Below are 24,349 nucleotides of genomic sequence, written 5' to 3' on the forward strand. Positions count from 1 at the left end.
TTCTTTCTCTTAATTTTATATAAACACCAATGAAAAACAGAACACTGACATTTAAATAGCTGTGCAACATATGCTTCTGTTTTTCTAGGAAGTTAGGAGATTAGAGCATATGACAATTGATCCTGCATAAGAAATGGGAGACTCACAAATTACCTTATCTAGATATTTTTAACATGATTTTAAAATTTCTATCAATTTCCAGCAACAGATGATCATGATTACACTCAACAAGCACTTAATTGGCTTTCCTCCTCCAAGTATCTCACAAAAAGAACCCCTCAGAGAATATTTGGAATGTATTATTTGGTGTCTGATCAACAACTGGAGAGCCACTTGGTTATGCTTAGTTCCTTGACTTGGATTATTTTATTATAAAAAACCCTCACAAATGTGGAAACTATGAAGGTATCAAAGTTTCCTCAAAGGCAGTTTGACAGGTTTCCAAGCCTGAAACAGCTTGAGCCTTTCATGCTACTGGCATTTCAAAAAGACTGTGGGGCAAAGCAGATGCAGACTAAGTTACATGAAATAATCTAAAGCAGGCACAAGATTAGCATGATGATTACTGTACATGTCATTGGCACCCATAGCTCAAAACTACATTCAAATTATGCTAATTCTGTAAAATCTTTGTTACTTTTTCCTTCCAAATTAGTGATTGTTTTTCTTATTTCATTTAATGGAGATGGACATATTCATCAAAAAAGCAACAAATATGTAAAGTACCACCAAATCTGACAGTCCAGAGATCTGAGAGTTATAACAGCATTCCAAATTTGGCAATAGAATATTGCTGTACCTGAAAAAATTCTGCAGACATCTCCAAAAATGGAGCCTCGAAGTCTTCTTCATAGACTGACCTTCCTTCAAGACCTAGAATCATTAACATCTGGCAAGCATTTCTTATTGCGCCTCTGCCAAAAAGTAAGTTGTTAACAACTTGAGAAATCTACGTGGTTGTAAGACAGAGTACACAGCAGAATAATAACTCATAACACAATATTAACTTTAATAAAATGTAGCAATAGAAAGTCCATTCTAATCTGTTTGGTGCATGGCATTTTGGCATTTTCAGGAACATTACTCAAGCACGATTGTTTGGTTTTGTTCAAAACTAAAGAGCTGACAATGTTTATTAAGTATTTTAAATGCAATGACAGGGACAAACGGCTCAAGTTCCACTAAGCCATACATTTATTTAGAATATATATTAATATATAAGAAATTAACCCAAAATAGTACTTCAAAGAAAACTGCACACAGAACTGAGCAACTGGAACTTCAAAACAACTGCACATGTGGAAGTTGCTATGCAAAGTCGGAGGTTTTTGGATGGCTGGCTGTTTAAAAAAAGCCAGCCACACAAGAATCTAAAAAAATGAAAAAAACCCCAGCTGAACACAAAATAAACGCCACCAAAATTTAAATGTATCAGCAAGTTAATGAAAACAAAAGAACTGCATCTAGAAAAAGATTCCACTTTCTGGCCGTAGGGGACAATACACAGCTGTAGCTGGGGAGTCTTTTTCTTTTCCTGAAATGCATGTTGGGCAATCTTAGTCACAAAAGAGCAGGCAGAGTAGCAAGGTAAATATTGAAAATTATATTAGCAAGCTTCCCTGTTTACCATTATGCTAAAATATAATACACAAAGAAATGTGACTTCAGAATTGAAGAAATTTTAGTCACAAATGTGATCTTACATAATCAATTATATGTATATGCTCTTGAGTCACTCTTTAAAAACTGACAGCTGTTATTTACAACAACAGATTCCACTTACAAACATCTTACCTGTCTACAACTTCTCCTTTCCTCTCTCTTGCAATCATATCCAGCAGAGTTTGCCTCAGGTGATCCCTGATGCAGCCATAACGTACGACCTGATCTCGAAAAATGATCAGGCCCAAGTTGTAGACATTCTCCACGTTGTTCTGCTGCACATACACCCGGTCCTGCAGCAAGGGCATCAATGACACTGTGAACTCACTGCATCAATGCTATTCCAAAATACAAGAGATTGATTGCTTCTCCACAGTGGAAATATGACCAAATGTATCTTTTCTCTTAACAGAAAGAAATTACGTATACCCTTCAAAATCAGTCCCATTTTCCAAAACTTCATTTACACTGGAAGTTCTGTTTGGCTTAGGAGTATAAGCACAGCATTTATGACTAAAGCAGATCTACAGCCTTCCCACTTTTTAGTCTGGGTGCAGAGGAGTCTCCAAGCACTGACTAAATGCATGGCACTATTTGCAAGAGATTTTACTTACCTACTCAAACCCTTCCATCTCTTTCTGATCTTTTAAGGAAAATAATTTAACTTCCCCCTCCCCTCCATGCATCTTCCTACCACTCCTTTTATGCAAAAGATATTCAATATTCAGTGAAATTTCCTGAAATAGCATCATTAGATAAAGAGCAGCAAATATAGAGCCAAAACAAAAAGAGTTACAATCAAAATCTTTATGGATTAGTACTGCAAAATTTTACATAAGACTTCTGTAGACATCCCTCCCTCCACCCTCCCCAAATTCACTTTCATTCCACTAGAGCAATTTTTCAAAATTTTATGTTTCATTATAATCTCACCCATACACCACCTCCTCCTCAAAAAAAGAAGAGGGAGAGAAGAAAATATTTTTTACATTTCCATGTATGTTTAAATTCTATCTCCCAATATAATCTCTGTCTATGGGAAGGATCAAGCTCCTCAACTACCCATTTTTATGCACCTACATTTAAAAACCAACACTGATCCTCAGATCAGCATTTTTAAAACTGCACAGTCCAAAATCCATCGTACAGATTTGACTGGGAATGCTAAGCAGAACCTGAGTCTCTTACTGCTACCCAAAGAAATGCTCCAAAAATTTCTCTTCTTTCCTATTCCTCTCTCCCAACTTAACTCTGAAAAAAGGAAGGCTATAATAAAGTCCCTAGCAGACAGAAAATGTATGTATTTGATTAATAGCCACTACTGGGTCAGGCCACTTAAAACAATATTAAGAACAGAAAAACTGTGAGTTTTTACAGCCCCTTTCTGAGATGAACAATCATTATTTTTGTTAATTTCTGTCAGGGCATAATCCATTTCTCTTATATCATAGTTTGGGCAATTACAAAAAATATTGTTTTGCTACCATTTAAGCATCAGGACAAAGACATTAGAAAAAGCTAGGAGTTTTGTACCCACTCACAAATCTGACTAGGATGAGGTTTTGTAAGAATGCATATAGCTATAACAAAACCAGTAATACTAAAATGAATCAAATTCTATAAAGGATGATGTTTAATTTATGAAAATGAGTATAAAGATTAGCCTCTCCACTGGTTCCATCACTATCATAAGTGCTTTATCACACACAGAATTAAAGAGTAAAGCTACTCAAACACCTGGAAAATGAAACCATTAAAAGAACAGATGTTATGCTTCAGACTATGGAAGAAATATTTCAAACTGGCAAGTTTACATAAATTCCACAATTTCAGAAGACAAGAAGGAAGAGACAGCCCAGCATTTAGCACCTGTATTCACATGGCAAAATTATTCCTAGACTAATTATATGCCAGATTGGCACTTAGTGACCAAAGGAAAGCAAAACACTGGGTTCAGCAATTAATTTGTGATTTCCCACTCTCTGCCTTCAGACAGGCAGCCCTGAATTTAAATGAAAAAACAAGATGGGAACATGTCAGATATGCCTCCTCTGTGGCTCCTGAAGCAAGCTCAGCTGTCTCAAAGCACAGATTTTACTAATTGCTCTCATGAAGTCAGTTCAGAGATGTGTGGTGGGTTAAGTCTTTGGAATAGGTCACTTTTGCTTTTCTGTTTTTAGAAACAGGGTTGTTTATTTCACTTCCTTATTTACACACATCAAGAATAGAAGTGAATGTGATTCTCAAGTAAGACAAACTTAAAATACATTTTCAAACAGATGGAAAAGCAAATTAAAACGTTGTGTCTAGTACTATAACTTGAAGAGAAAAGAATATAATTAGTATTTCAAAAGAATATTCAGGCCTCTGAAGCACAGGCAGCAGGGTATCTAAAAGGATTAAAGCCATGGCCATGACTCATCTGCATAGCTTCTGTTGTGGCAGTGCTGAACACTGCCATTGTGAAAGAGTGACTCCTCTCAGTTTATCAGCAGCCTCTGTAGTAAGCCAGACCTCTCAACAATACCCAAACCAGAGCAGCAACATTAACATTTCTGATCCTGCTGATTTGCTCACCCTTAGTAACAGACCACATGTACTGGAAGCTCTCCCAGCCTAAAAAAGAAAATCCCAGAGAGCCCTGTTTGGGAACGGGTTTGACTGACAAGGCTACACACCACTGAACAGAAATCACTTCCCATGGGGAGAAGCGGTGGGTGCTTAAAGGTAGGAGTAACTTTCAGGAGACAAGGATGAGTTTCAGACAGCAATTATTGTTGAATCACAATCTGCTTACACTCCAGAATAATTCTGAATTGAAGTCACTGTAAGGTACCAGTAGCCACATTTTACCCATCTCTGCATGGATGCACTACCTGGATGATGGAGCAGCCTTCAGACACCCTTGTGTATGCACTAAGTGTCTTTGAGCCTAGTTCTGGAAATAAAAACAACACTTCTCTCTATTACCTTGTGTGTAAGCCATGGACAATGAGAGTCATTCGTCAAAACTCCCATATCCAACCTGTCAGTGCTGGGCTAAAAAAAAGACACCAGCTTTGTGCACAGCAAGATGAGAAGGGAATGCTCTGCCCTTTGAAAAACCCACAGCTGTATTTGCAGGAGCAATTGTTCACTTCTGACAGTGTGTAACTGGCACTACCCATAGGCCTGTAATGCAGCCAGGGGTGTGACTGCTGCACTTGCATACCTGAAATTGCTTTAAATTTAGCAAGCACAAGTAATAGAGACACCACAGAATTCAGTTTACAGTTTCCATTTGACATTCTAAGAATACACACATCCACACTGCTTGGAGAAAAGCCCAAACACTCCACCTGCATTGCTCCCATTCCATGCAGCAGCTAAATAAAGCCCACTGTAGGTATGTTTACCTGCACTGCCACTGTCAGGCTGAATTCCAGATGTGCCCAAATGTACTTTGTATTTCAACCTGTCTTAGCACCTGATTTGACTCAGCAAAGATGCTGTTTAGCACAGGGCTTGACTACTTCAGTGCCTCACTGCTTGTCACAGTGCCAGAATTTACAGTGTATTACATCTACTCTGGCACCAATTACTGCAGCCTAAACATGTAAAAAGGAAGAGAGCTCCTGCTATATCAAACAAAATCCAGTGGAACTACATAAACTTGAAATTCAGTCAGGGAACCTGGAATGTCTCAAAATAATCAAGACAAAACTTGCACAGTAAGTGCAAAAGATTGCAAAAACCTCATCCTACACCTGCAACAGAAATGAAAGCAACAGACTTTTACCAAAGAGCAATCACAAGAGACAAGGCAATAAACATTTTTAAAAGCATATAAGGCAAACTTGAGAGTGTCTTGTGGAGGGTGTTCTGCATAAACAATGAAATCCTGCCATAACCTCAAACAGCAAGTGTTCTAGTCATTAAGCACCATAATGCACAAATCCCACTGTACAAAACACATAACTTCCTAAAAAAGATTTGTTTGTATTGATTTTTATTTTAAAAATGGAAAAATTAAACAAAGGAAAGAAATTAAGGTGGGTTGAAAAGGTGTTTGTTTTGACTTAAATCATAAGGCAGCTAATGGGTGAAACAAAGTTGGAAAAAAAATGTGGCATTAAAACAGATACAATTTGGTTTAAGATGTTCAAGATGTAAAATCACTCAGCTGAAGCAGGAATTCAAGAGAGTAAGACCAAAATTCAAGAGGGTATTAAATGTTTTACTTTCACTGATGTCACAGTGTGGCCTGTTGGGCAATAGGTACATTTCCTGAAACTGATGTGTAATCGAGATGGCCTACAAAACAAGAGAAGGATTGGGTCATGCTTTACTTATTAACATAAGATAATTGCAGATACTTCTCCTGCTAGAACACAAGCATATTAATTTACAATGCCAGGTGACTCAGGTTATACAGTGTTTGGTGCTGTTTTTAGATAAAATATTTTTAATGTCATTATATTAGATTTGCTTGAATAGAAGTGTATAAATCATTTCTGACATAAGCATATCATTATAAACCTATGTGTCAGTCAGACTCAACATCAGAAAGTAAGGACAAATCATTCTTTATTTTATAAAATTCTTGAAAATTGTTTCTTTGAAAAGCAGGCAGGTCTGATCTTTCACAGGTGCTTTATAATTCTGTGGTACTGGCAGCTTTCCCAAACTTTTTGAATGAACACATGTTCAAGACTGGGATGTTTTTTACTCTTAGTCTTTTGTGAATGAAGAAAATTATGTCTGACTCAAGAGGACATCCCAGTGACAAAGGTGAAACTGCAAATCTTTCAAAGTACTCCTGTTTTAAACAAGTGATTATTCTTTAATTTGTAATCAAAAAACAGCAATTGTCAGCATGTATTACTGACAATTTGTCTTATGTCTCTCCAAGACAAAGGAAGGAGACTGCCCATTGTATTAGACCTTCACACTAGATAATTCCACCTAATAAAAATTAAAATTTTAACTATAAACCCCATATTACATTACAGAGGTTTAACGAACAAACATCAGTGCCCCTAAGTTTATATAAGCATTTTGAAAGAAAATTTTGTTCTATTTTTACTACTATACTATAAATATATTTTATTGTGGATAGTTTTTTTCTGTTTCTGTGGTAAAAGGAAAAAAAATCTGTGGGAGTCAAATAATTAGTCAAGCAGAGGGCTCAACTGAACACCCACTTGAACTAATTAGGAACTGTCAACAGCACACAGAAGGCTACACAGTCCAGAGGTATTCAAGCTTATTTATTATTCTGTTTGCAATCTAAAAGACAGCCAGTGCAGTTCAATTGACACTTGAAGGAATGCTGCAGTTTTCCCTTTCCTGGAATCTCGGTGGAAAGGAGAAGGCTGGCTGGATGTTTGAACAGCACTCCCAGGCTTCAAAACAAAGTCAAGGCATTGTTCTTCTGACTGCAAATACTGCTCAGGAAACAGCTCTCCTGCTCCCCCAGGAGTGGTAACTGAAGCAGGCAACCCTTCCTCAAAGAGAAAGGGTTTTGGCCTTTAATATACTGGTCAAGCCACTAAAATAAGGAAAGCTTATAAGTTTTCTCTGCCACTGTTTGAAAAATCAGAAATTTATTGACTTTAAGAGCGGCAGATAACATTGCATTATCCATTACTTTGGACAATCCAGCACCTCCTGTGCTGAAATAATATATAATATAATCTGCTCTCCTAGAAAGCTCTGGATTCCATCTTCTAACCTTTCTGAAAATTCACCACTACATTTAGTAGATTAATATAATCATTAAATACTCTTGAATATGCCTAGATGCAGCTAGCAGCAATTGATTTGTATTTTTCCTTCACAAACAAATTAGGGAGTCCAGGATCTCTCACAGCAAGGACAGTACATCTTGAAAACAATCTGTCCATCTCTTCCTTTTGGCACACAAATCACTCAGTGTCACTGATGGCATGTTATCCAGCACTCTGTTTTTTGATATGTGGTCTTTTCCCTACTGAAATAAACCAATTCCTCCAACATGAAGGCCAGTAAATCAGTTAAAAATAATTGTTTGTGATTCTGTAATTACTTCAAATTCTTTAACTTGTAGTAGCTTATTAACCAAAGATAACTTCACAGCTAAAACAAACACTGTCAATGTCACAGCAGGAGATCCTTAACAGCTACAAGACAAGATCTTAACTCCTGTTGTTTAGCAGATAGAGTACAATTCCAGTTCATCTGCTTTTTGGACCAAAAAGTCCATTATTGTCTGTCCTTCACTGTCAAGTACTGCATCAATTATTATATTTAGGATACTTTGAAGGGAAAAAAAATTACACAAAAAACACAGCATCTCAACACTTCCTTTTGAAGTCAAAACTTTTGTCTAGAAGCTAAGCAAAAAATACTCTCTTGCATCCTAAAACATCTCCAATTCCCAATATTATTGGAATTTTAAAGCAGAACACAATCCAGACACAAAAATGTTAGGACCTCTCTCTTAAAAAAAAAAAAAATCTTTTCTGTTGGCTATAGGTGAGAAACATCAAGCATGCAACCAAAAATCACATTCTATGTACACTGCTTAATCTGCTACACAAGTTCTTCATGAACAGCAAAGGATCTGACTACAATTTCCCATTAAAGGACACACACTGTACCTAAGCAAAGCTATCCTCTTTGAATTCTAAAGCTTAAAGAACAACCACACTGGAATTTTCAGGAGGCTTTACACCATACTGCTTTCCACAGTCAGGAAACACCACTACCTGCACTAACATCTAAAATCTGTCAGAATGGGTCTGAATAGCTTATTTTTTAAGAACTGCAAAGTTCAAATATTTCTTAGATCAATTTTTCAGGTGCTAATGAGATAATCTAAAACACAAATCCAATTACAATTTGTCAAACACCTGTAGCAGTCTTGCATGCACACAGAAAATTGAAAACAAGGGACAGAGAGTAGTCTTTGGAAGAAGACTGGTAAGCGTGGTAAGAGGACAATTTACTACACTGCTGAATGTGTGAAATAGCAGAATACCCACCATATACATCAGGATGTCTCTAATCATCACCATTGCTGTTTGATGATCATTCCATGCTTGGTTTAGTGTTTGTAGAAAGTTGTTATTCAAGGAGTTTAACACATCTTCTCGCACCTGAAGTGAAAAAAATAAAAGATATTTCACCATAAACTCAAGTCAGTTTCTCCTGCAGCATTTAAATCCTAAACTTAGCTTCAGCACAAGAATTCTTGCTCTTCCATGGACCTGAATTTTATAGGTTCTTATTTTTCCTGGGTGCTGACTATCCCTACCTCTTACTTCCCTTCTGTGGAAAAATAAGTAAGAAAAATTATGCTAGAAACAACAGAAACAAAATAAACATGGGTTTTAAATTTCAAAGGAATTCCTGAAGTTTCAAATGTTAAAAATAGTCTTTGACAACTCCTCATAGCTTTTATTTCCTGTGTTATAATGTTTCAATTGCTGGTAATTTTACTATCACAAGTCATTTCAGAACATTGGGTAGGAGCAGTAAATGCTACAAACAGGAACAAGTCCAGGTGGAAAATTGGCCATGATGACATTTAGAGAGACAAGCTGAGATACCATAAAGATACAAACAACAGTTCTGAAAGGAAGCAATTGCTTGGTAAAGATCAGACTCCTACATTAATACCAACAATAAGACTTCATAGAAAAAAAAGAAAGTCATCATCTTTTTTTATGAATGTATTTGCAATTTGCAAGTTAATCTGTCTCATCAACTTCAGATTTTATGCCTCTTTGCCACTACCCTCTCTACTAATAAAAAAGCCCATACAGTTTCATATTTTGATTTTTTCCAGTAGGCATATACAGCAGTGCTCAAACTTGAAACTAAAATCAAAGAGAAACTTGTGGGAACGTAAAAAAACTGTTCCAGAGTTAATAAAATGTGGGAATTGACTTTTTACATAGCATGCAAAATATTTTCTGCCCTCTGTTGTAACCAAACAGGATGTTCACATTCATTGATTTGGACTGATATCTGGCTGATAGTGTAAATTTCTGTACAGAGACTCAAACAGGAAAACAAAACACACAGGCCAGGCAGCCACAAGCTGCAGCGACATCCATGCACTCACCTGACAGGCTGCACTCTGTCATTCCAGTTTATGAAGTTATTAGGCCAAACCAGGGTAACAGAATCCTGTCTGCCACACTACTGGGTATGTACACACTCACAAAATCAGATAAGTAAACCAGAGACACAGTGTGGAACACCATCCAACACAATGCTCCCAAGGAGGGGAGGGATGAAGAAGGAAAGGAGAGGAATGAAGGAGCAGGTAGAGGAAGAAGAGAGGGAAGAAGGAGGAGAAAGAGGAGAGGGAGGAGGGAAGAGGGGAAAGAGAAAGGAGGGGAAACTTATCCCAATAATTTTCACCTTGTTACTGCATCCAGGCAATATAGGTATGCATAGGTTGTTCAAAGCTTGCTTACATCTTCAAACACCTACTCTGCACACCTGAGCAAGGCCTCTCCTCCTTGCTTTTGGAAAACATAATATGCAGGTATGAGCACTGCTTAACTGCATCATTCTTTCTGATCATGGTCATCATTTACCCTTTGGTCTCCCAAATGTGTGCTCTGTTGTCACCCAGTCCAGGCAGTTTTTTAGCCAACACACTAAAAACTTCAGCAGACATACTTGTGAAGAATATGCAGAATCTCCCAGAACAAGAGAAACAAACATGACATGGTTGCTTTCACTTCTTTGGTGAGTATGGAAAAGCTTTATAAACATTATTTGGTAGTCCATTCATCCACACTGATAAAATTCACCAAAGCCTGATTAGATTATAAGCACAAAGAACCAAGGGTAGTTACTGACCAATTTTATGACACCCTGTACTTTGACAACACAGAGGCAGTGTGCCCCTGTAACTGCACACATCCCACATCCCTCACACTAACCCTGCCAGTGCCAAGTCACACACAAGGGGGTGGACACCTGCCACCAGGTAGCAGTGACAACTTGCTTCCAAGCAGACACTGGCACATTCTGCAGTAGTGGCACCTCTGCTCCACACGGTGTGCCACAAGGATTTCTGGAAATGGGCCTGAAACTCAGAAATGGGTGCTGTACAACAGAGCTACCTTCAGAGTTTCCCTGTGAAGCTCCTCAATGACATTCTTCTAGGTTTATTTGAAACTGCAGAAGAGGTTTAGAAAGCCATTCTTTCAGCTGCTGCAAAAGCCAACCAAACTACTGCCAAGCAAATTATCATTTATAGCAACTTTACAGTTAACAAGTGTTCAACACATTCTTTGTATGGGCCATTAATTCAGCAAAACTACAGTGAAACTGCTATAATGCACAAAACATCTTAGCCATGCAAAGGTGCAGAGTCACACCACTTTGGTAGAATACATGATCTCAAGTAAAAAAATGTGCATACTCACACTCTTTGAACAAAGAGGACACACAGCTGCTGCTCTGCCACAGCTTTAGAAAATTTCAAATCTCAAACATTTTTATCAGCAGAATGTTACTTTAAATTAGCTGAGCTTGTGGTGATTTCTGTGACAGTGTTTGCAGTTATGAAGTAAACAGCAGGGAAAGCCAGCTTAAGTGGGACTGTCATATACAGAGGGACTTGAAAATAAATTAGCAACTTTGTAATACATGTAAGGTCTTCTGATAGTTACAAGGATAACGTTTTGTGTATAACTTCAGGCCCAACTGTATTTTCTACTGGATACACGTCTTCAGGAAATACAGAAACCTTCCCCCAGTAATAGTAGCTTGTTGGCATAAGCTTTCAATACCTTTAAATAACTCTTGATTAAGTGTACATAAAGAAGACTTATGGCCTACTATTTCTATCTTACAGTGCCTGGCCTGATGCAGCAGCACAAATAGTCCAATTATGTAATTTCCACTACTGTAAGGACAGCCAGAACATCCTGAGGGGAGGAGCAGTACAGAACAGCACTTTCTGAACCAAGGCCTCAAGCTCTCAGAACTTTTATTATAGTTTCTTTTAGAAAAATCCAAGTAGTCCAAAAGATAGTATTCTAACATCTCAGGAGTCCCAAGTAGGTTAATGGACTGACTTCCAGAAATGTCTGTTCACCCCTGCAGCTGCTATCCTACTGCTAAAAGGAAAAAAACAAACACTGCAGAATACTGGGGATTCTCAACAGTTATGTACTTTCAAGCAATTCCCTCATATCCTTTTGCCCTCCACATAATAGCAGACTTGCTCAAGATCATCTGAAAACATCATTAAGAAAATATAAAGGCAGATAACACTCATACATTGCCAGTCAGGCTCACTCAAATGCTCAGTAGGTAATTTGCCTCCTACACAACTTCTCATGTCATTCCTCCCTATTTCATTGATATTATGGAAACAATTTCAAACTCCCTGATGGAGATGACTCTCATCTCTCCCTTTTCTCTGCAACACTAAGACAGCAAATTTTAAAGCTTACAAAGGACCCCAGACATAACTTTCTAAGCCCCAGAGCAGACATACTTCTTTCAGCCTATACCTGGACCAGTACCCCACTGCTGCACTGGAGCAGCTCTGTGCCCCCCTGAGCAAAGGTGCTCTCACTGCCTGTACTGTTACTCTGACACAGCAGGTACTGGACAGACCCTGAGGGGCACCACTTGTCACTGATGGCCATCAGGACTCTGAGCCATGGACCACATCCAATGGGTGTGACCACCCAACCAATTTCTGATCCATTGAACTCCACTCATTGAATCCATCTCTTCCCAATTTAGACACAAGAAGGTTATGGGGGACCTTGTCAAAACCTCTACAGACATCCAGAGAAATGACATCTGTAGCTCTTCCCTTGTTCACTGATGTGGTCACTCCTTCACAGAAGGCCACTGGATTGGCCAGGCAGGACTCACCCTTGGTGAAACTGTGCTGGCTGTCCCAAATCACCTCCTTGTCATCCATGTACCTCAGCATAGCTCCTAGGAGGATCTGCTCCACAATACTCCCAGACACAGAGGTGAGGCTGACAGGTTGGACCTCCCAGGGTGCTCCTTTCTACACTTCTGAAGGATGGGCACAATGTTTCCCCTTTCCCAGTCACCTGGAACTTCACCTGGCTGCCATGACTTCTCAAGTATCAGGAGAGTGGCTTGGCCACTACATCAGCCAATTCCCTCAGGACTCTGGGATGCCCCTTATTGGGCCCCACTGACTTATACATGAAATGAACATTAAAAATATTATCCTGTAAACTTTTAAACTTTAACTTGTTTTTACTGTAACACAAATGATGTTGCTTATCATCAAATGGCTTAGAGAGCTGTAAACTAAGCTCTGTGTGTTTTAAAAACACTTAACCTTTGTGTGATGTAATAACAGACTAGGCTTGAGAAGTGTGAAGGAGAACCATCCACATCAAGCTACAAGATTGTCAGTGGGCAAGAAAGGCAGAAATTAGTGAAGTGTCAGAGGCACAGGAATTAAATACTTGAATTAAGATGAAAGGTTTCAGTACTTTCAAAATTCAACAGTGTTTTTAAATAGCTCTACACGTACCATACTTAAATAATGATGTCAATACACAGGTAAAGTCAAGTTTTATCATGTTCCTACCCTGTAGTAAAAGCAAGGTAGCTCAAGAGAGCTGACTTGTCTCAGTGATGCAGAGTACCCAGCTTACTACAGCCTTTATCCCACAGCCAGAACAGGCTGATTTAGAACTGCACACCACTGGGGTCTGCAAGTCTGAAACCAAGCATTCTTGGTAATAACTTGCTTGCACACACCTTGCAAGGATCATATTTGCAACTATTATTTTATTTACAATTAAGCTGTCAAGACAGTGCATTGTACTGTTTTCTTGTTGAGAAGTTAAATACTTTTCTCATTAGTGTTTGATTGCTAATTAAAATGCTGAATAAGCACAACTTTCACCTAGCAATTAAATTAGCATAAATCATAAATACAGCTCTTAACCATGCCTTGCCAAAAATGAAAGAATGCTTTCCAAGCTTTAAAACTATCTGTAAAAACAACTGAAAATAAACTCTGCCTCTACCTAGTCTCTTAAATCTATTCCTAATTAACCAGCATGACTGGAACACCACAAGAATGCAGCTTTTCCTAAAAAGATAACCTGGAGATGTAGGCAGCAAATGACAGTTATGGCTCCAGGATTAATGCAGTTTCAAATGCGGAGTAGGCTCCTCAGCAGTGCTCCCTGAACTGAGTACAGTGCTTCAGTAAAATCTATTCATCTGTGAACATTTCCATTTTTATAAAAGTTAAAGAATTTAATGAACAATATTTCAGTTGGCATAATCCCCCTCTTCTAAATTCTAGCATCCACCACTGAATCTCTGAATACAAGTTTTACAAAGACTTGTGATGAGATCATTTATTATTCATTAACTACTTAAAATTTACCAGAGAATTGCTCTTGGAAAGGGACAGCAAACATAGAAGATTTTGCTAAAATTTCTATGACAAAACGTGAGGTTAAAAAAACCTTATTTTTTATCTGTCTTACAAGTACTAATGGCTCAAACAGATGTCATTATAGAACTGATCCTATTCTTGATAAACAATGCACTATTTTACACAATGTGTCTAAGCAAACATTCAAAAGGGACATGCAGTAGCTTTTAGCCCCTATCAGTTTTTGTTATTTTTCTGAAATTTTTAGCATAAGTCACATTTTTTTAGTCCTTTCCTTAGATTATTTTACAGGCTGGCATAATCAGAATAATTTAGCCTTTAACTACTAAAACTCAGTTAACCTTTTTATTTGAAAAAGCTTTGGTCATCATTTATCACCCACACACATGGATACAAGTTGATTAATCACATTAACGATCAGAATATTTGGTCATTGGAGAAGATTTTATTTAAAGGACCAGATACAGGTATATTAAGTGTCAGAAAGGCATTTCTCTGCACTGCTATCTGTGCAGCCCTTTCAGCCTCTGCACTGAAATTATGAACTCAGAACTTTCTGCTCTTTTGTCAGCCTGCCACAATCAGCACTTCAGAATAATTAATTCTGCAAATGCCTAGTTTTTAATATGCAAAATAGCTAGGAACTAAGATAAGTGGCAAAATACCTAGGAACAAAGATAAAAAGACACCCATCAAATTAAACCAGGATAAACTAAAGCCTAGGAATAATAAAAGTTTAGTGTCACGATTATTAAGTGCATAGACATATACAAGAACAAGGCAAAAAAAAGCCTCAGCCATTTGCCACATTTTATATGAATAGTACAGATTATGAATGCACAGATAATGAAACCAGAAGTTTTTGAGAGTCACAGATGTGCTACAATTATAGAAAAGAACTGCAAATTATTTAACCACTTCAGAGAGGATGTCTCCTCTGGTGCACACAGTAAAAAAGCCCCACATTCAGAGCATTTTTAGACTATACTTATCTGGATCACACCTTTGAAAACTAGGATTTTAGAAAAGAAATAACACATTTCTCTGCCACAGCAGTAACTCCACTTGGAACACACAAAATAAGTCCCCAAGCATCCTGCATTATTTAGCCATAAATCTCCCGTCCATTCTCTGTAATTCAGCCAGAAGTAATCATCCAAGACCTATGATGGTCTCTGACTTTCCTTTTCAGATCTTGTAAAAACAGGACAAAAATCTGATACTCCATCTGAAGCATGGCCAGAACATGGGATCAAAGCAGACAAGTACCTCTCTGCTATGGATGTTACCATGAGGATGTTACCATGGAATCTCCCACAGGCTTAGAATCCTATTGCCATGAAATATTATCTGGAGTCCTAAAAAGTGACTTCCAACTTTTTCCACTTAAATATTTATTAATCAATTCTAAATTTCTCTCAAAGACTAAAGAAGTGGCTCCATGGTTTAATACAAGACCTGAAGATTCCTTTTCTCAGATGATAGACCTTCAGGACGTTTCTGCATGTCATTTTGACTGACCTACATGGTTTTGCAAAGGCTGACATGGCAGAATGTGAGCTACTCAGGAGTTTTGCTATTGCTGAGTTGTTGTTTCCGCCTCTTTAAAGAGCATAATCCCAGCACAACTGTCTCATTAACCTGGGAATTAGTTCATTAGCCTATAGAAAACAAGTTCTTACATTGGTATTTATTTGTTCCACAGATTAAAAATAACGAGTGGCAAACAAGACAAAATTTGGCCTAAGAAAGTCACAAAATGCCACCAAAAAATGACACAAACCATTAAAAAAAGTTATCAGCTCTTGACAGTTATTCTTAAAAAAAAAGAAGTTGTTTCCTGTTACACTCTTTCAAATGCTTCCTATGGTCTGCCTTCCATCAGTAATTGACCAGAAACAGTACCAGGAACATGAAATCATCTGAGCTTGATGTTAGCTCTATGCTACCATTTCTTAGAGAAGCTACAAAACTGCAACACAAGGGAACATAATAAAGTTAGATTTTATGTCATTTAAATAACTATTCAGAATTCTTTCACATAAGACACTTCTATTTTAATACACAAATGGACAAACCTTATTTATTAGATGCTCAGTGACCACTTCTCTTAGTCCAGTGTAGAGTTTTTCACCATGTTTATGCAACACCATTGTATAAGCATTTCTATACAGCTCCTCAAAACTGAGACCACTATTGTTCTTACGCTGAATCTCCTGGATTGCATTTTTCAGAAGATCCCAAATGCTGTTCACATATTTCTCATCCATAGTCATCTGCAAAAATAAAACATTACGTTATTGTTTTGAACAAAAAAAAGAATATAGATAATATGAGGTAATTGCTCTGCCCCATCTTGTTGATTTCATTATCACCAGATTTCTTAAACTGCATCAAAAGAAAACCAGTATTTATGAGACTAGTACAGATTTCAAGAAATATTTATGAAAACTGCAATGTGCAAAAGTTTAATGCTTTTTTTTTGTTTCAGAATGCAAATGCCCAGAATCCAATCCCAGAGCCTTTGGGAGTGGAAAGGCAGGTAATTGTGGATAAAAGGAAAGACAGGTAATTGTGGATAAAAGTCTCTTCCCCACTCTTCTTCCACAGGTTAACAGTGATAGATGGCTAACTCCCATTCCATATTAACACATTGTTTGGCACCTCATAAATTGTACTGCAACACTGATCTGCTTCACCAGACCTGTACAACAAAAGATAATAATGTCTGACACAGATTTAGGAAACTTGGTCATCTGCTTGAGCTAACTAGGGACTAACAGCTAAAGAATTACATACCTGCAACACTGTACCTACAATTTAAATAATTATAGGTACCACTGAAAAGCCACAAATGCCCAACATAAACATTGAAGATATTCCCTCTGCACAAATACAATTAAATACTTTTCTAAATGACATGTACCAAGCACAAAGCATCTGCTTGATCTGTTATTCAGATGCTGTAAACATCAGCAAATACACAGAAAGAAAGAAAAAAGAAGATTCAGAGAAGGAGAAAAACTCTTAAAACTCTTAAAAGAAATAGTCTCAATACAACAGCAAACTTCTGTCTAGTACCTAGTGTGAATCATTTCACACTTGCGCTTTACCAATGCAAAGGTGCTTCAATATATGATGCTTTATAGATAAAGCAGTATCTGGGATTGCAAGTAAGCACAGCAAAAAATATCAGATGCCAGTATTGCTTAAAGTCTGTGATTCAGCCAAGTTTTACCACCCAAATGAAAAAAAAAAAAACCAAACACTTTTAAACTGAACCAATTTTATTTAAAGTTAAGTTTGGTTTAGTTTATACAAAATCAGGAACAGATTTAGCATTTTATAACTACAGAAAAGGGCTGAAGAGAGAAGGGAAAAAAAGCTGCTATTCCCAGAATTACTATGGGAAGTGAAAATATCCCAGAGTCTATCAAAACTGTCAAAGTAGTCTTGAAAATAGGAACTGAAAGTATTAAAAGAGTAAAGAATAATGGTATGACAGTATAGAGAAAAATCACAACCAGCGCTAATCCACCTCTCCTTCTCCTTCCAAAAAACCTACTAAGTGAATAGAGGAAAGATATGAAGACTAGATTTGATTGCATTTGTAATCAAAATGCAATTATTTAGCAGAATCTTTTTACTCCAAGTATATTTTTACATGTATTCTCAAAATAGCATATCAAGTTTCCTAGGCATGATAAATAACAACACAGGTCACAATCAAGAGAAGCCATGCACTGCCTTGGGAGGGAATGGGCTGCTGAACAAAATGAAAACAAGACATGCAATCTTCTATCCTGTGCATCTTTTGGAGTTTTGGTTAAATACAAGGATTTTTATTATAAAAATAATCCTATAGTCACTTTTTCCACTCCTCTGATACCAGATCCACTTGACTACTACATTTCATGTACCCCAAACTTAAGATGTACCATTATATATCTAAAAGCAAAACCAAAATAAAATCACAAACATGTTGAAAAATTTGTAGCTCCCTATCTCCTAAATGCAAAGCCTCAAAGCAACAGAGGAATGGTGGATGGAATGTCACAGGTCCCTCCACACTTCCTTTTTCTGCTATGTACAGCACTCAAAGGTCAGTAGTTTTGTTTTTAATTTGCATTTGCTACATTGGTGCTCCTTCAGGGAAGTTATTTTCTACAGCCTTCCTGAACCAGCAATTTCACAAGTACTGATAATGAAGGCAACTATTTAGATTTGCAGACAGCAATCCAAGTAAAAGGTTTTCAGCTTTCCTTTCACAAACCCGAGGTTTTGTTTTCAAACAAAGGAGAGGCTCCCCCTGCTAATTAAAAAACTCTCAGCCAACACAACCTTTTTATCTCAACTGCAATTTAATTGCACTTGTATTCTGAGCAGAGGTATGATCTGTATAAACCAGGCAAATCACTGGGCACCATGTGCAGAAGGATTACAGGGCTCCTGTCTCTGGGTTGGTCACAGGGAAGATCTCAGTCCATGACATACAGAGATAAAGCAGCACATCTGGTAATTCAGATCCCTTCAGCAAAAAGCTAAAAGCAAACTGTTAATTCTTGTACTTTTAATCCAAATGCTATAAAATAGAAAGAATTGTTGCAACATTATTTGCTCCAAAGTCCCTGAATACAAATAAGAACACAGAGCTTTTTGCCACTTAACAACTGACACACAATGAGCTATTCTGACAGCACAAGAAGGGTCAATAGAAGGTAATTTTAAGGAGTACACATCTCCACGAGGTAAATATTTGAAAAAGTACTATAAAATTATCTTATTACCTTTTAGGATTAAGCATTAAAAACTCTGCTTTTCAATGCAGCTTCTTATTCTGTTTCTGACTCAGATTAACACCAGTGAGGTTTTATGGGAACAGGTTTGCTCAAGTTCTACAATATCACACTAGAAAAGCACTGTCTTCCAAAAAGATCTAGCACAGCTAACTTGTTTGCAGCAGTGTTTTCTAACAAAGCAAAGACTCCTAATACTTTAAATAATCCCATTCTATTTGGCAGTAAGTCACTGCAGTAAAGTTTGAGCAAAAATGTATTATTTCCTCCCTGCTGCTGCAAAGTTGTTCAGTACTTGAGCAGAAGAGATCTTCCTGTATTCTCAAGGGTATGTAAGAATTGCAATGACTAAATCTATTCTTGGATTATTTAACTCACAGGTTCATGTCTTTTCATCCCATTCCTTAAGTCAGGCTTGTAGGCAGATTTAAAATCCAAACAAATAACCAGTAAGTTGTTGATGCTACTAGAATTCTTCAGAATTCTCTACAAAAGCATCTCTGACAACATCACTGCAATCCTAATCCCCCAGTCTGACCCACCAATGAAGATTTATGCAACTCTCTAGATCCCTAGCAACAAAGTCTGTAAGAGATCTTCCACAAACACAGGATCAGAGCCAAGATGCTTTTCCCAGATTTCTTCTAATGGTTATATTTCAGAGCTAAAATCCACAGTTAGAATGCAGTTGCCTTGCCTGTGTCTTTGTATTCTCGCAGATTTAAGCAGAACGCAGATTGCTGCTTCTGCTGGTCTTTGAAAAAAACCACACAGGTTTGGAAAGGCTTTCAGGAGCAAAATCCCAGTGATTTCAGTAGTGTCTACACCCAGATTCACCAAGATAGCAAGAAGGCAGTGTCCAAGCAGAGGAAACGTGTTAATGCACTCACGCTTATCTGAACATTACCTTTCTTGGGGAATGGGAAAGCGACCAAGTCTGTTATTGGCAGCAGAGAGAGCTGTTTATAAGAAGCCGCTGGTTGGAAACCTTCCACACACTGCTGCCCAAATGCTAATGATTCAAAGATGCAACTCGAGCACAAACATCTGAACTCGGAGTGTAACACAAGTACATCTTGAGGAAATTACACTAAAATGTCATTTTACATGAAAGTACAGTCATTTCACAAAAAAGAGACTACAAAGGACTCGAAAGATCCTTTATTCCACAGTATGGGATCAGATACACTCGAGCCCCTTCCTTTAACAAGGTCTGTCTACCCTGTTAAAATCATCAAGTCAAATAAATAACCACTGTCAGCAATCTATTGCCCTTATCACCTGTAAAGCAGGTAAAGCTGGCAACAATCCTGAAGCCCTCTCCCTCCTAGAAGCTTACAGGCACCACCTGTTCCAAGTAACCTACCACAGCATTCAATCAGAATGAGCAAACAGCTCAATTCTTGTTATTTTCTGATCAACATGTAACTTCATACAAAATGTTATCAGCCATTTCTAGTCATGCAGTTCAAAGAGAAGTGCAACATCCCATCCCTAGGGGAAGGAACAACCCCAGGCATTAATGCCTGCTGGGGCAAATGGCTGGAAAGCACATTTGGCAGGAAAGAACCCAAGGCTCTTGGTGGACCTCAAGCTGATGACAAACCCATGGGCCCTTGAGGCAAGGAAGATTAATGGTATCCTAGGCTGCATATGGAAGAATTGCCAGCAGGCCAAGGGCTTTATCAGCACTGGAACGCCACATGTAGAGCACTGTGCCCAGTTCTGGGTTCCCCAGCACAAGAGAGACACAAACACACTGGAGACAGTCCAGTGAAGGGCCACTAACAACCCCTGGAGCATCTCTCATAGGAAGGACAGAGCCAGCCTCTAGAGCCAGCCTAGAGAAAGCCTTCAGGGATCAAATTAGAATGCGTAAAATCCCAAGAGAGGGTGTACTGAAGAGGGAACCATCTCTGCAGTGGTGCAGGTGACAAGAGCAGATACAGCAGGCACAAACACAGGAGATTCCTTGTGATCATCACAGAAACTTTTGTTGTGTGGGTGACCAAGTGCTGGCACAGGTTGCCCAGAGAGGCTGCAGAGTTCTCCATCCTTAGGGACATTCAGAAGCCATCTGGATACAGTCCTGAGGGACCAGCTCCAGGTGACCCTGCCTGAGCAGGAGCAGTGGGGCAGGACAGGATGACTTCCCAAAGTGCCTTCCAATCTGAACCACTGGTGATCTGGTGACACACATCACAGCTGGAGGCTGAGGAAGCTGGAAAACCAGGGCTCCTTGGAAATGTGACCTTTTCAAACTGCCTGTACCAGTCTGCCAATGGAAATGCACTGTACAGTAACAAAGGTGAGCAACAAAATACTTGAGGTCACCAGTGGAACCTGGTGATTGCTTCCTAGCTTCTACCAACTACAGTCAAAAAAAAACCACTGAAGCTCCCAGATTCAGGAACATCCAACATATCTGTTGCTGGAAATCCAGATTACTTTGCAAAGAAAGAAATGTTTTGGGGTATAATTTCCATTCTATCTACTTTAACTTCTATAGCAGTTTCCTCTGAACACAACTTCACATTCATCATTTTTTTTCCTTATCATCTTGCCCTTAACACTACACAGCTCACTCCTCTTACATAACCATGCTTGAAATGCTGTGAATTGCAAGGAAAAATTACAGAAGTAAACTGCTAGGAGCCTGCTGACATCTTGATAGTTTATACCAGCTTTAAACAGTTATTTAGTCTTCTTAACAAGAGGGGGTTAGGAGAGAAGTGAGGAAGAGGTAAGCAGATGTCCTACAGTGCATTATCAGGAGGATCCCCAGAAGTCCACCAGCAGCAAGAGGAGACACACAAACCAGTACTCTCAAGATTAGTGACCAGACACAGCTTCTTATCCTTCATGCAAAAGAAACTTCTAGACAAGTTCTACAAAGTTCACACAAAGATCTCAGACCAAACTCATTAAATCTCAGGAGTTTTAATACATTGTCAACACATTTGCAGGACATTTTTACTCTCAAAAATGTTACAAACACTACTACTCAGTTTTTCTACAGCACAGCTGGAGAGTGTTTACCAGGATTCTACACATTAGCAGGTGAAACACGTCAGTCTGGAAGTGATTACTGCAGAACAAGGCTTCTCAAAGTTTTCAAAAAAAGCAACCATCTGCCTCATTCCTTCCCATGACATGCCTCACATGTCTAACACCACAGAGCACTGGGACAAGAACCAAGTGGAATTACAGAATACAGGTGTTTATGCTCTCTACCTTGAAGGAAGTGAGTGGATACCAACAATTAAATTTAGTTACCAGTGCTGGGAGTAACATTTGCACCTAATAATTGCCACCTATTCTCACTCTCCTATTTCCTATTCCTGCACAGAAAAAATGAAAAAGGTCCAACTGCTGTCATCTAAAACTGCCACCACAGGGGCACAGTCCTTGAGGACAAGGAGACTGTCACCAACACTGTTCCCTTCCACTGCAAGATAGGGCATTCATCAAGATGGTATTAAATAGTCTGTCACACAGTAACTCAGTACCCTGAGCCTGTATCCTTCATTCTGGATGTAGTTTGGCTGAGGTTATCCAGAAAAGGGCAAGAGCAGCACATTTCCTGCCTCAGAACCTAATCACTATTTGAATTTTTATAAACCCTTTGAATATTGTTAATTTAAAAGACAAGAATTTACAATGACAGAGATACATTGTCTAGCATTTGCTCCAAGAATATCTCTGAAAAATGGCATATAAAGATATGGAACTACATTTTTTTTCAACTACAGAGCAGATAAAATGTACTCCTATGAATGTCAAATGGAGAGTTCAATGTCCACACTTTTCTGAGTTCTTAAGTTTTCCTCACTATGAAACAATGAGTATATGTGGAAAAGGATGCATGGGCTACACACACTCTCCCACAAATAAAAACAACTGATCTCTGAACAACCAAAACCACCATAAAGAAAGCTCCACAAAGTTCCCCAACTGTGCTATCTGAACAGGTTGGCTGTGACACACCAAAAGCACGACTGAAGGCTCAGAGAAGGAGCATGAAAAAAGACAGGGGCACCCTGACCCCCGCTCTTGTCCTGCATCTGGGCTATTCATCTCAGGACATCTGTCAAGAGTCACAGGGAAGTCCTACAAATGCTCTACCAAAACTGTCCTAGTAAGTAGGACACCTTTTGCTCCTAGGTGACCTTTAGCAACAATCAAAGATGACAATCCAGTATTATCCACATCTCCTAAGGAGTGTCAGGAAATGCCTATTACAGTATTACACTCCCTCAGAGGGTGTGTGTGGTGGGGGGGAACCAATGCCTATAACATGCTTATGACATCTGCCAGTTGTCATTTACAAGATTAAATACTGACAACAAATTTTAATATCTGTGTTTTGTTCTTCACTCTTCCCTTGATATTCAAGCATTGCCCTTGTTTGGGTGGGCAAACCCTACACTAAAGTTCTCCAGATTCCTCCTGCAAGGAATGTTCCCAGCCTGCACTGTGTTCCATTCCAGGCTCAGCAGATCAGTAATCAGTGCTGAGAGAAATCTTCTGAAGGCCAAGGGAAGAATCAACTCTGGTCTCATCCTCAGAAAGGCTCGAGCCCCTGCAGGCAGGGCTCCCTGACAACACTCAGTCAGTGATAGAAATGCAGGAATTGCAATATCCACCTCTCCTTCCCAGGCTTTGCTCAGCAGAAGCAAGCAGAACATGCAATGAAATCAAAGAGGACTCCTCTTTCTTGACTGAAACATCCAAGAGCTGCAGTGTTTTAGATGAAACCCTTTCCCTCTCCACTTGGCTGGACTGGGTTCTGCAGCACTGAAAAGCTGCTCTGCCAGCACAGAGCAGTTGGGTTAAGCAGCCTCAAAAGTGATGGCTCCTTAAAGCAGGAGTCACTCCTGCACCTGGACTGACACATCTGGTTCACTCCAAGGCACTGTCTCAGAGCATGCTGCTCTCCTCACAACACAAGGGCTGCTCTGGGGTAGCAGCTTGAAGAGGAAGGCTTGGCTGGCTGCTTTTGAGCTTTACAGCAAAATGCAACATTCTCCAAGAACTTCCTTTTCTAGTAAGTCCCAGGAAAAAGGATTTGTTTCTTCTCTCAAAATGTAACAGTTGCCTGCACTATAGCTAGGCCTGACAGGAGTGTCACTACACAACAGCAAAATTTAACAGCCTACATGAAAAGTTTCAAACAAGTCTTTATTAGAACATGTAATACTGCAGCAGCAGTTTTGACATGTTTAGGCATCTGAACAAAATTAAGGATCAGATACTCATTTATCTGTCATATTTTAGGAACCAACTCAGAAGGATGAGACGAATCTTGAACAACTAACATACCTCTCTTACTCTAGATTTCAACTTCAATTTAGTACAATTTCTTTGTTTTTCCCAAATGCCCTTCCTCATCTTTAGTCTTGCAAATCTATGGAACATAAAATGCTGAAGAGGAGAAAATGGAGAAAAACAACTGCCAAACACCTGCTTCATCTGAACTGAGACTATG

At 38.7% G+C, this 24,349-nt stretch overlaps 1 protein-coding gene across 1 annotated transcript in view; it reads right to left on the reverse strand.

Annotated features, from left to right (window-relative positions):
- Window positions 1-24,349, reverse strand: part of CUL3 (cullin 3) — a 55,650-nt gene that overhangs the window by 20,506 nt on the left and 10,795 nt on the right. Inside the window, exons 2-5 of the mRNA XM_054282299.1 lie at window positions 16,144-16,341; window positions 8,667-8,780; window positions 1,795-1,955; window positions 800-914 (exon numbers count right to left, since the gene is read on the reverse strand). Of these exons, the coding sequence (XP_054138274.1) occupies window positions 800-914; window positions 1,795-1,955; window positions 8,667-8,780; window positions 16,144-16,341 (588 nt within the window). The remainder of the gene's footprint in view (window positions 1-799; window positions 915-1,794; window positions 1,956-8,666; window positions 8,781-16,143; window positions 16,342-24,349) is intronic.

This window comes from Melozone crissalis, unplaced genomic scaffold (assembly GCF_028551555.1).
Source record: "Melozone crissalis strain CALT ecotype California unplaced genomic scaffold, PUWL_Pcris_2 ptg000034l_1, whole genome shotgun sequence".
In the NCBI taxonomy this organism is placed as follows: Eukaryota; Metazoa; Chordata; class Aves; order Passeriformes; family Passerellidae; genus Melozone; species Melozone crissalis.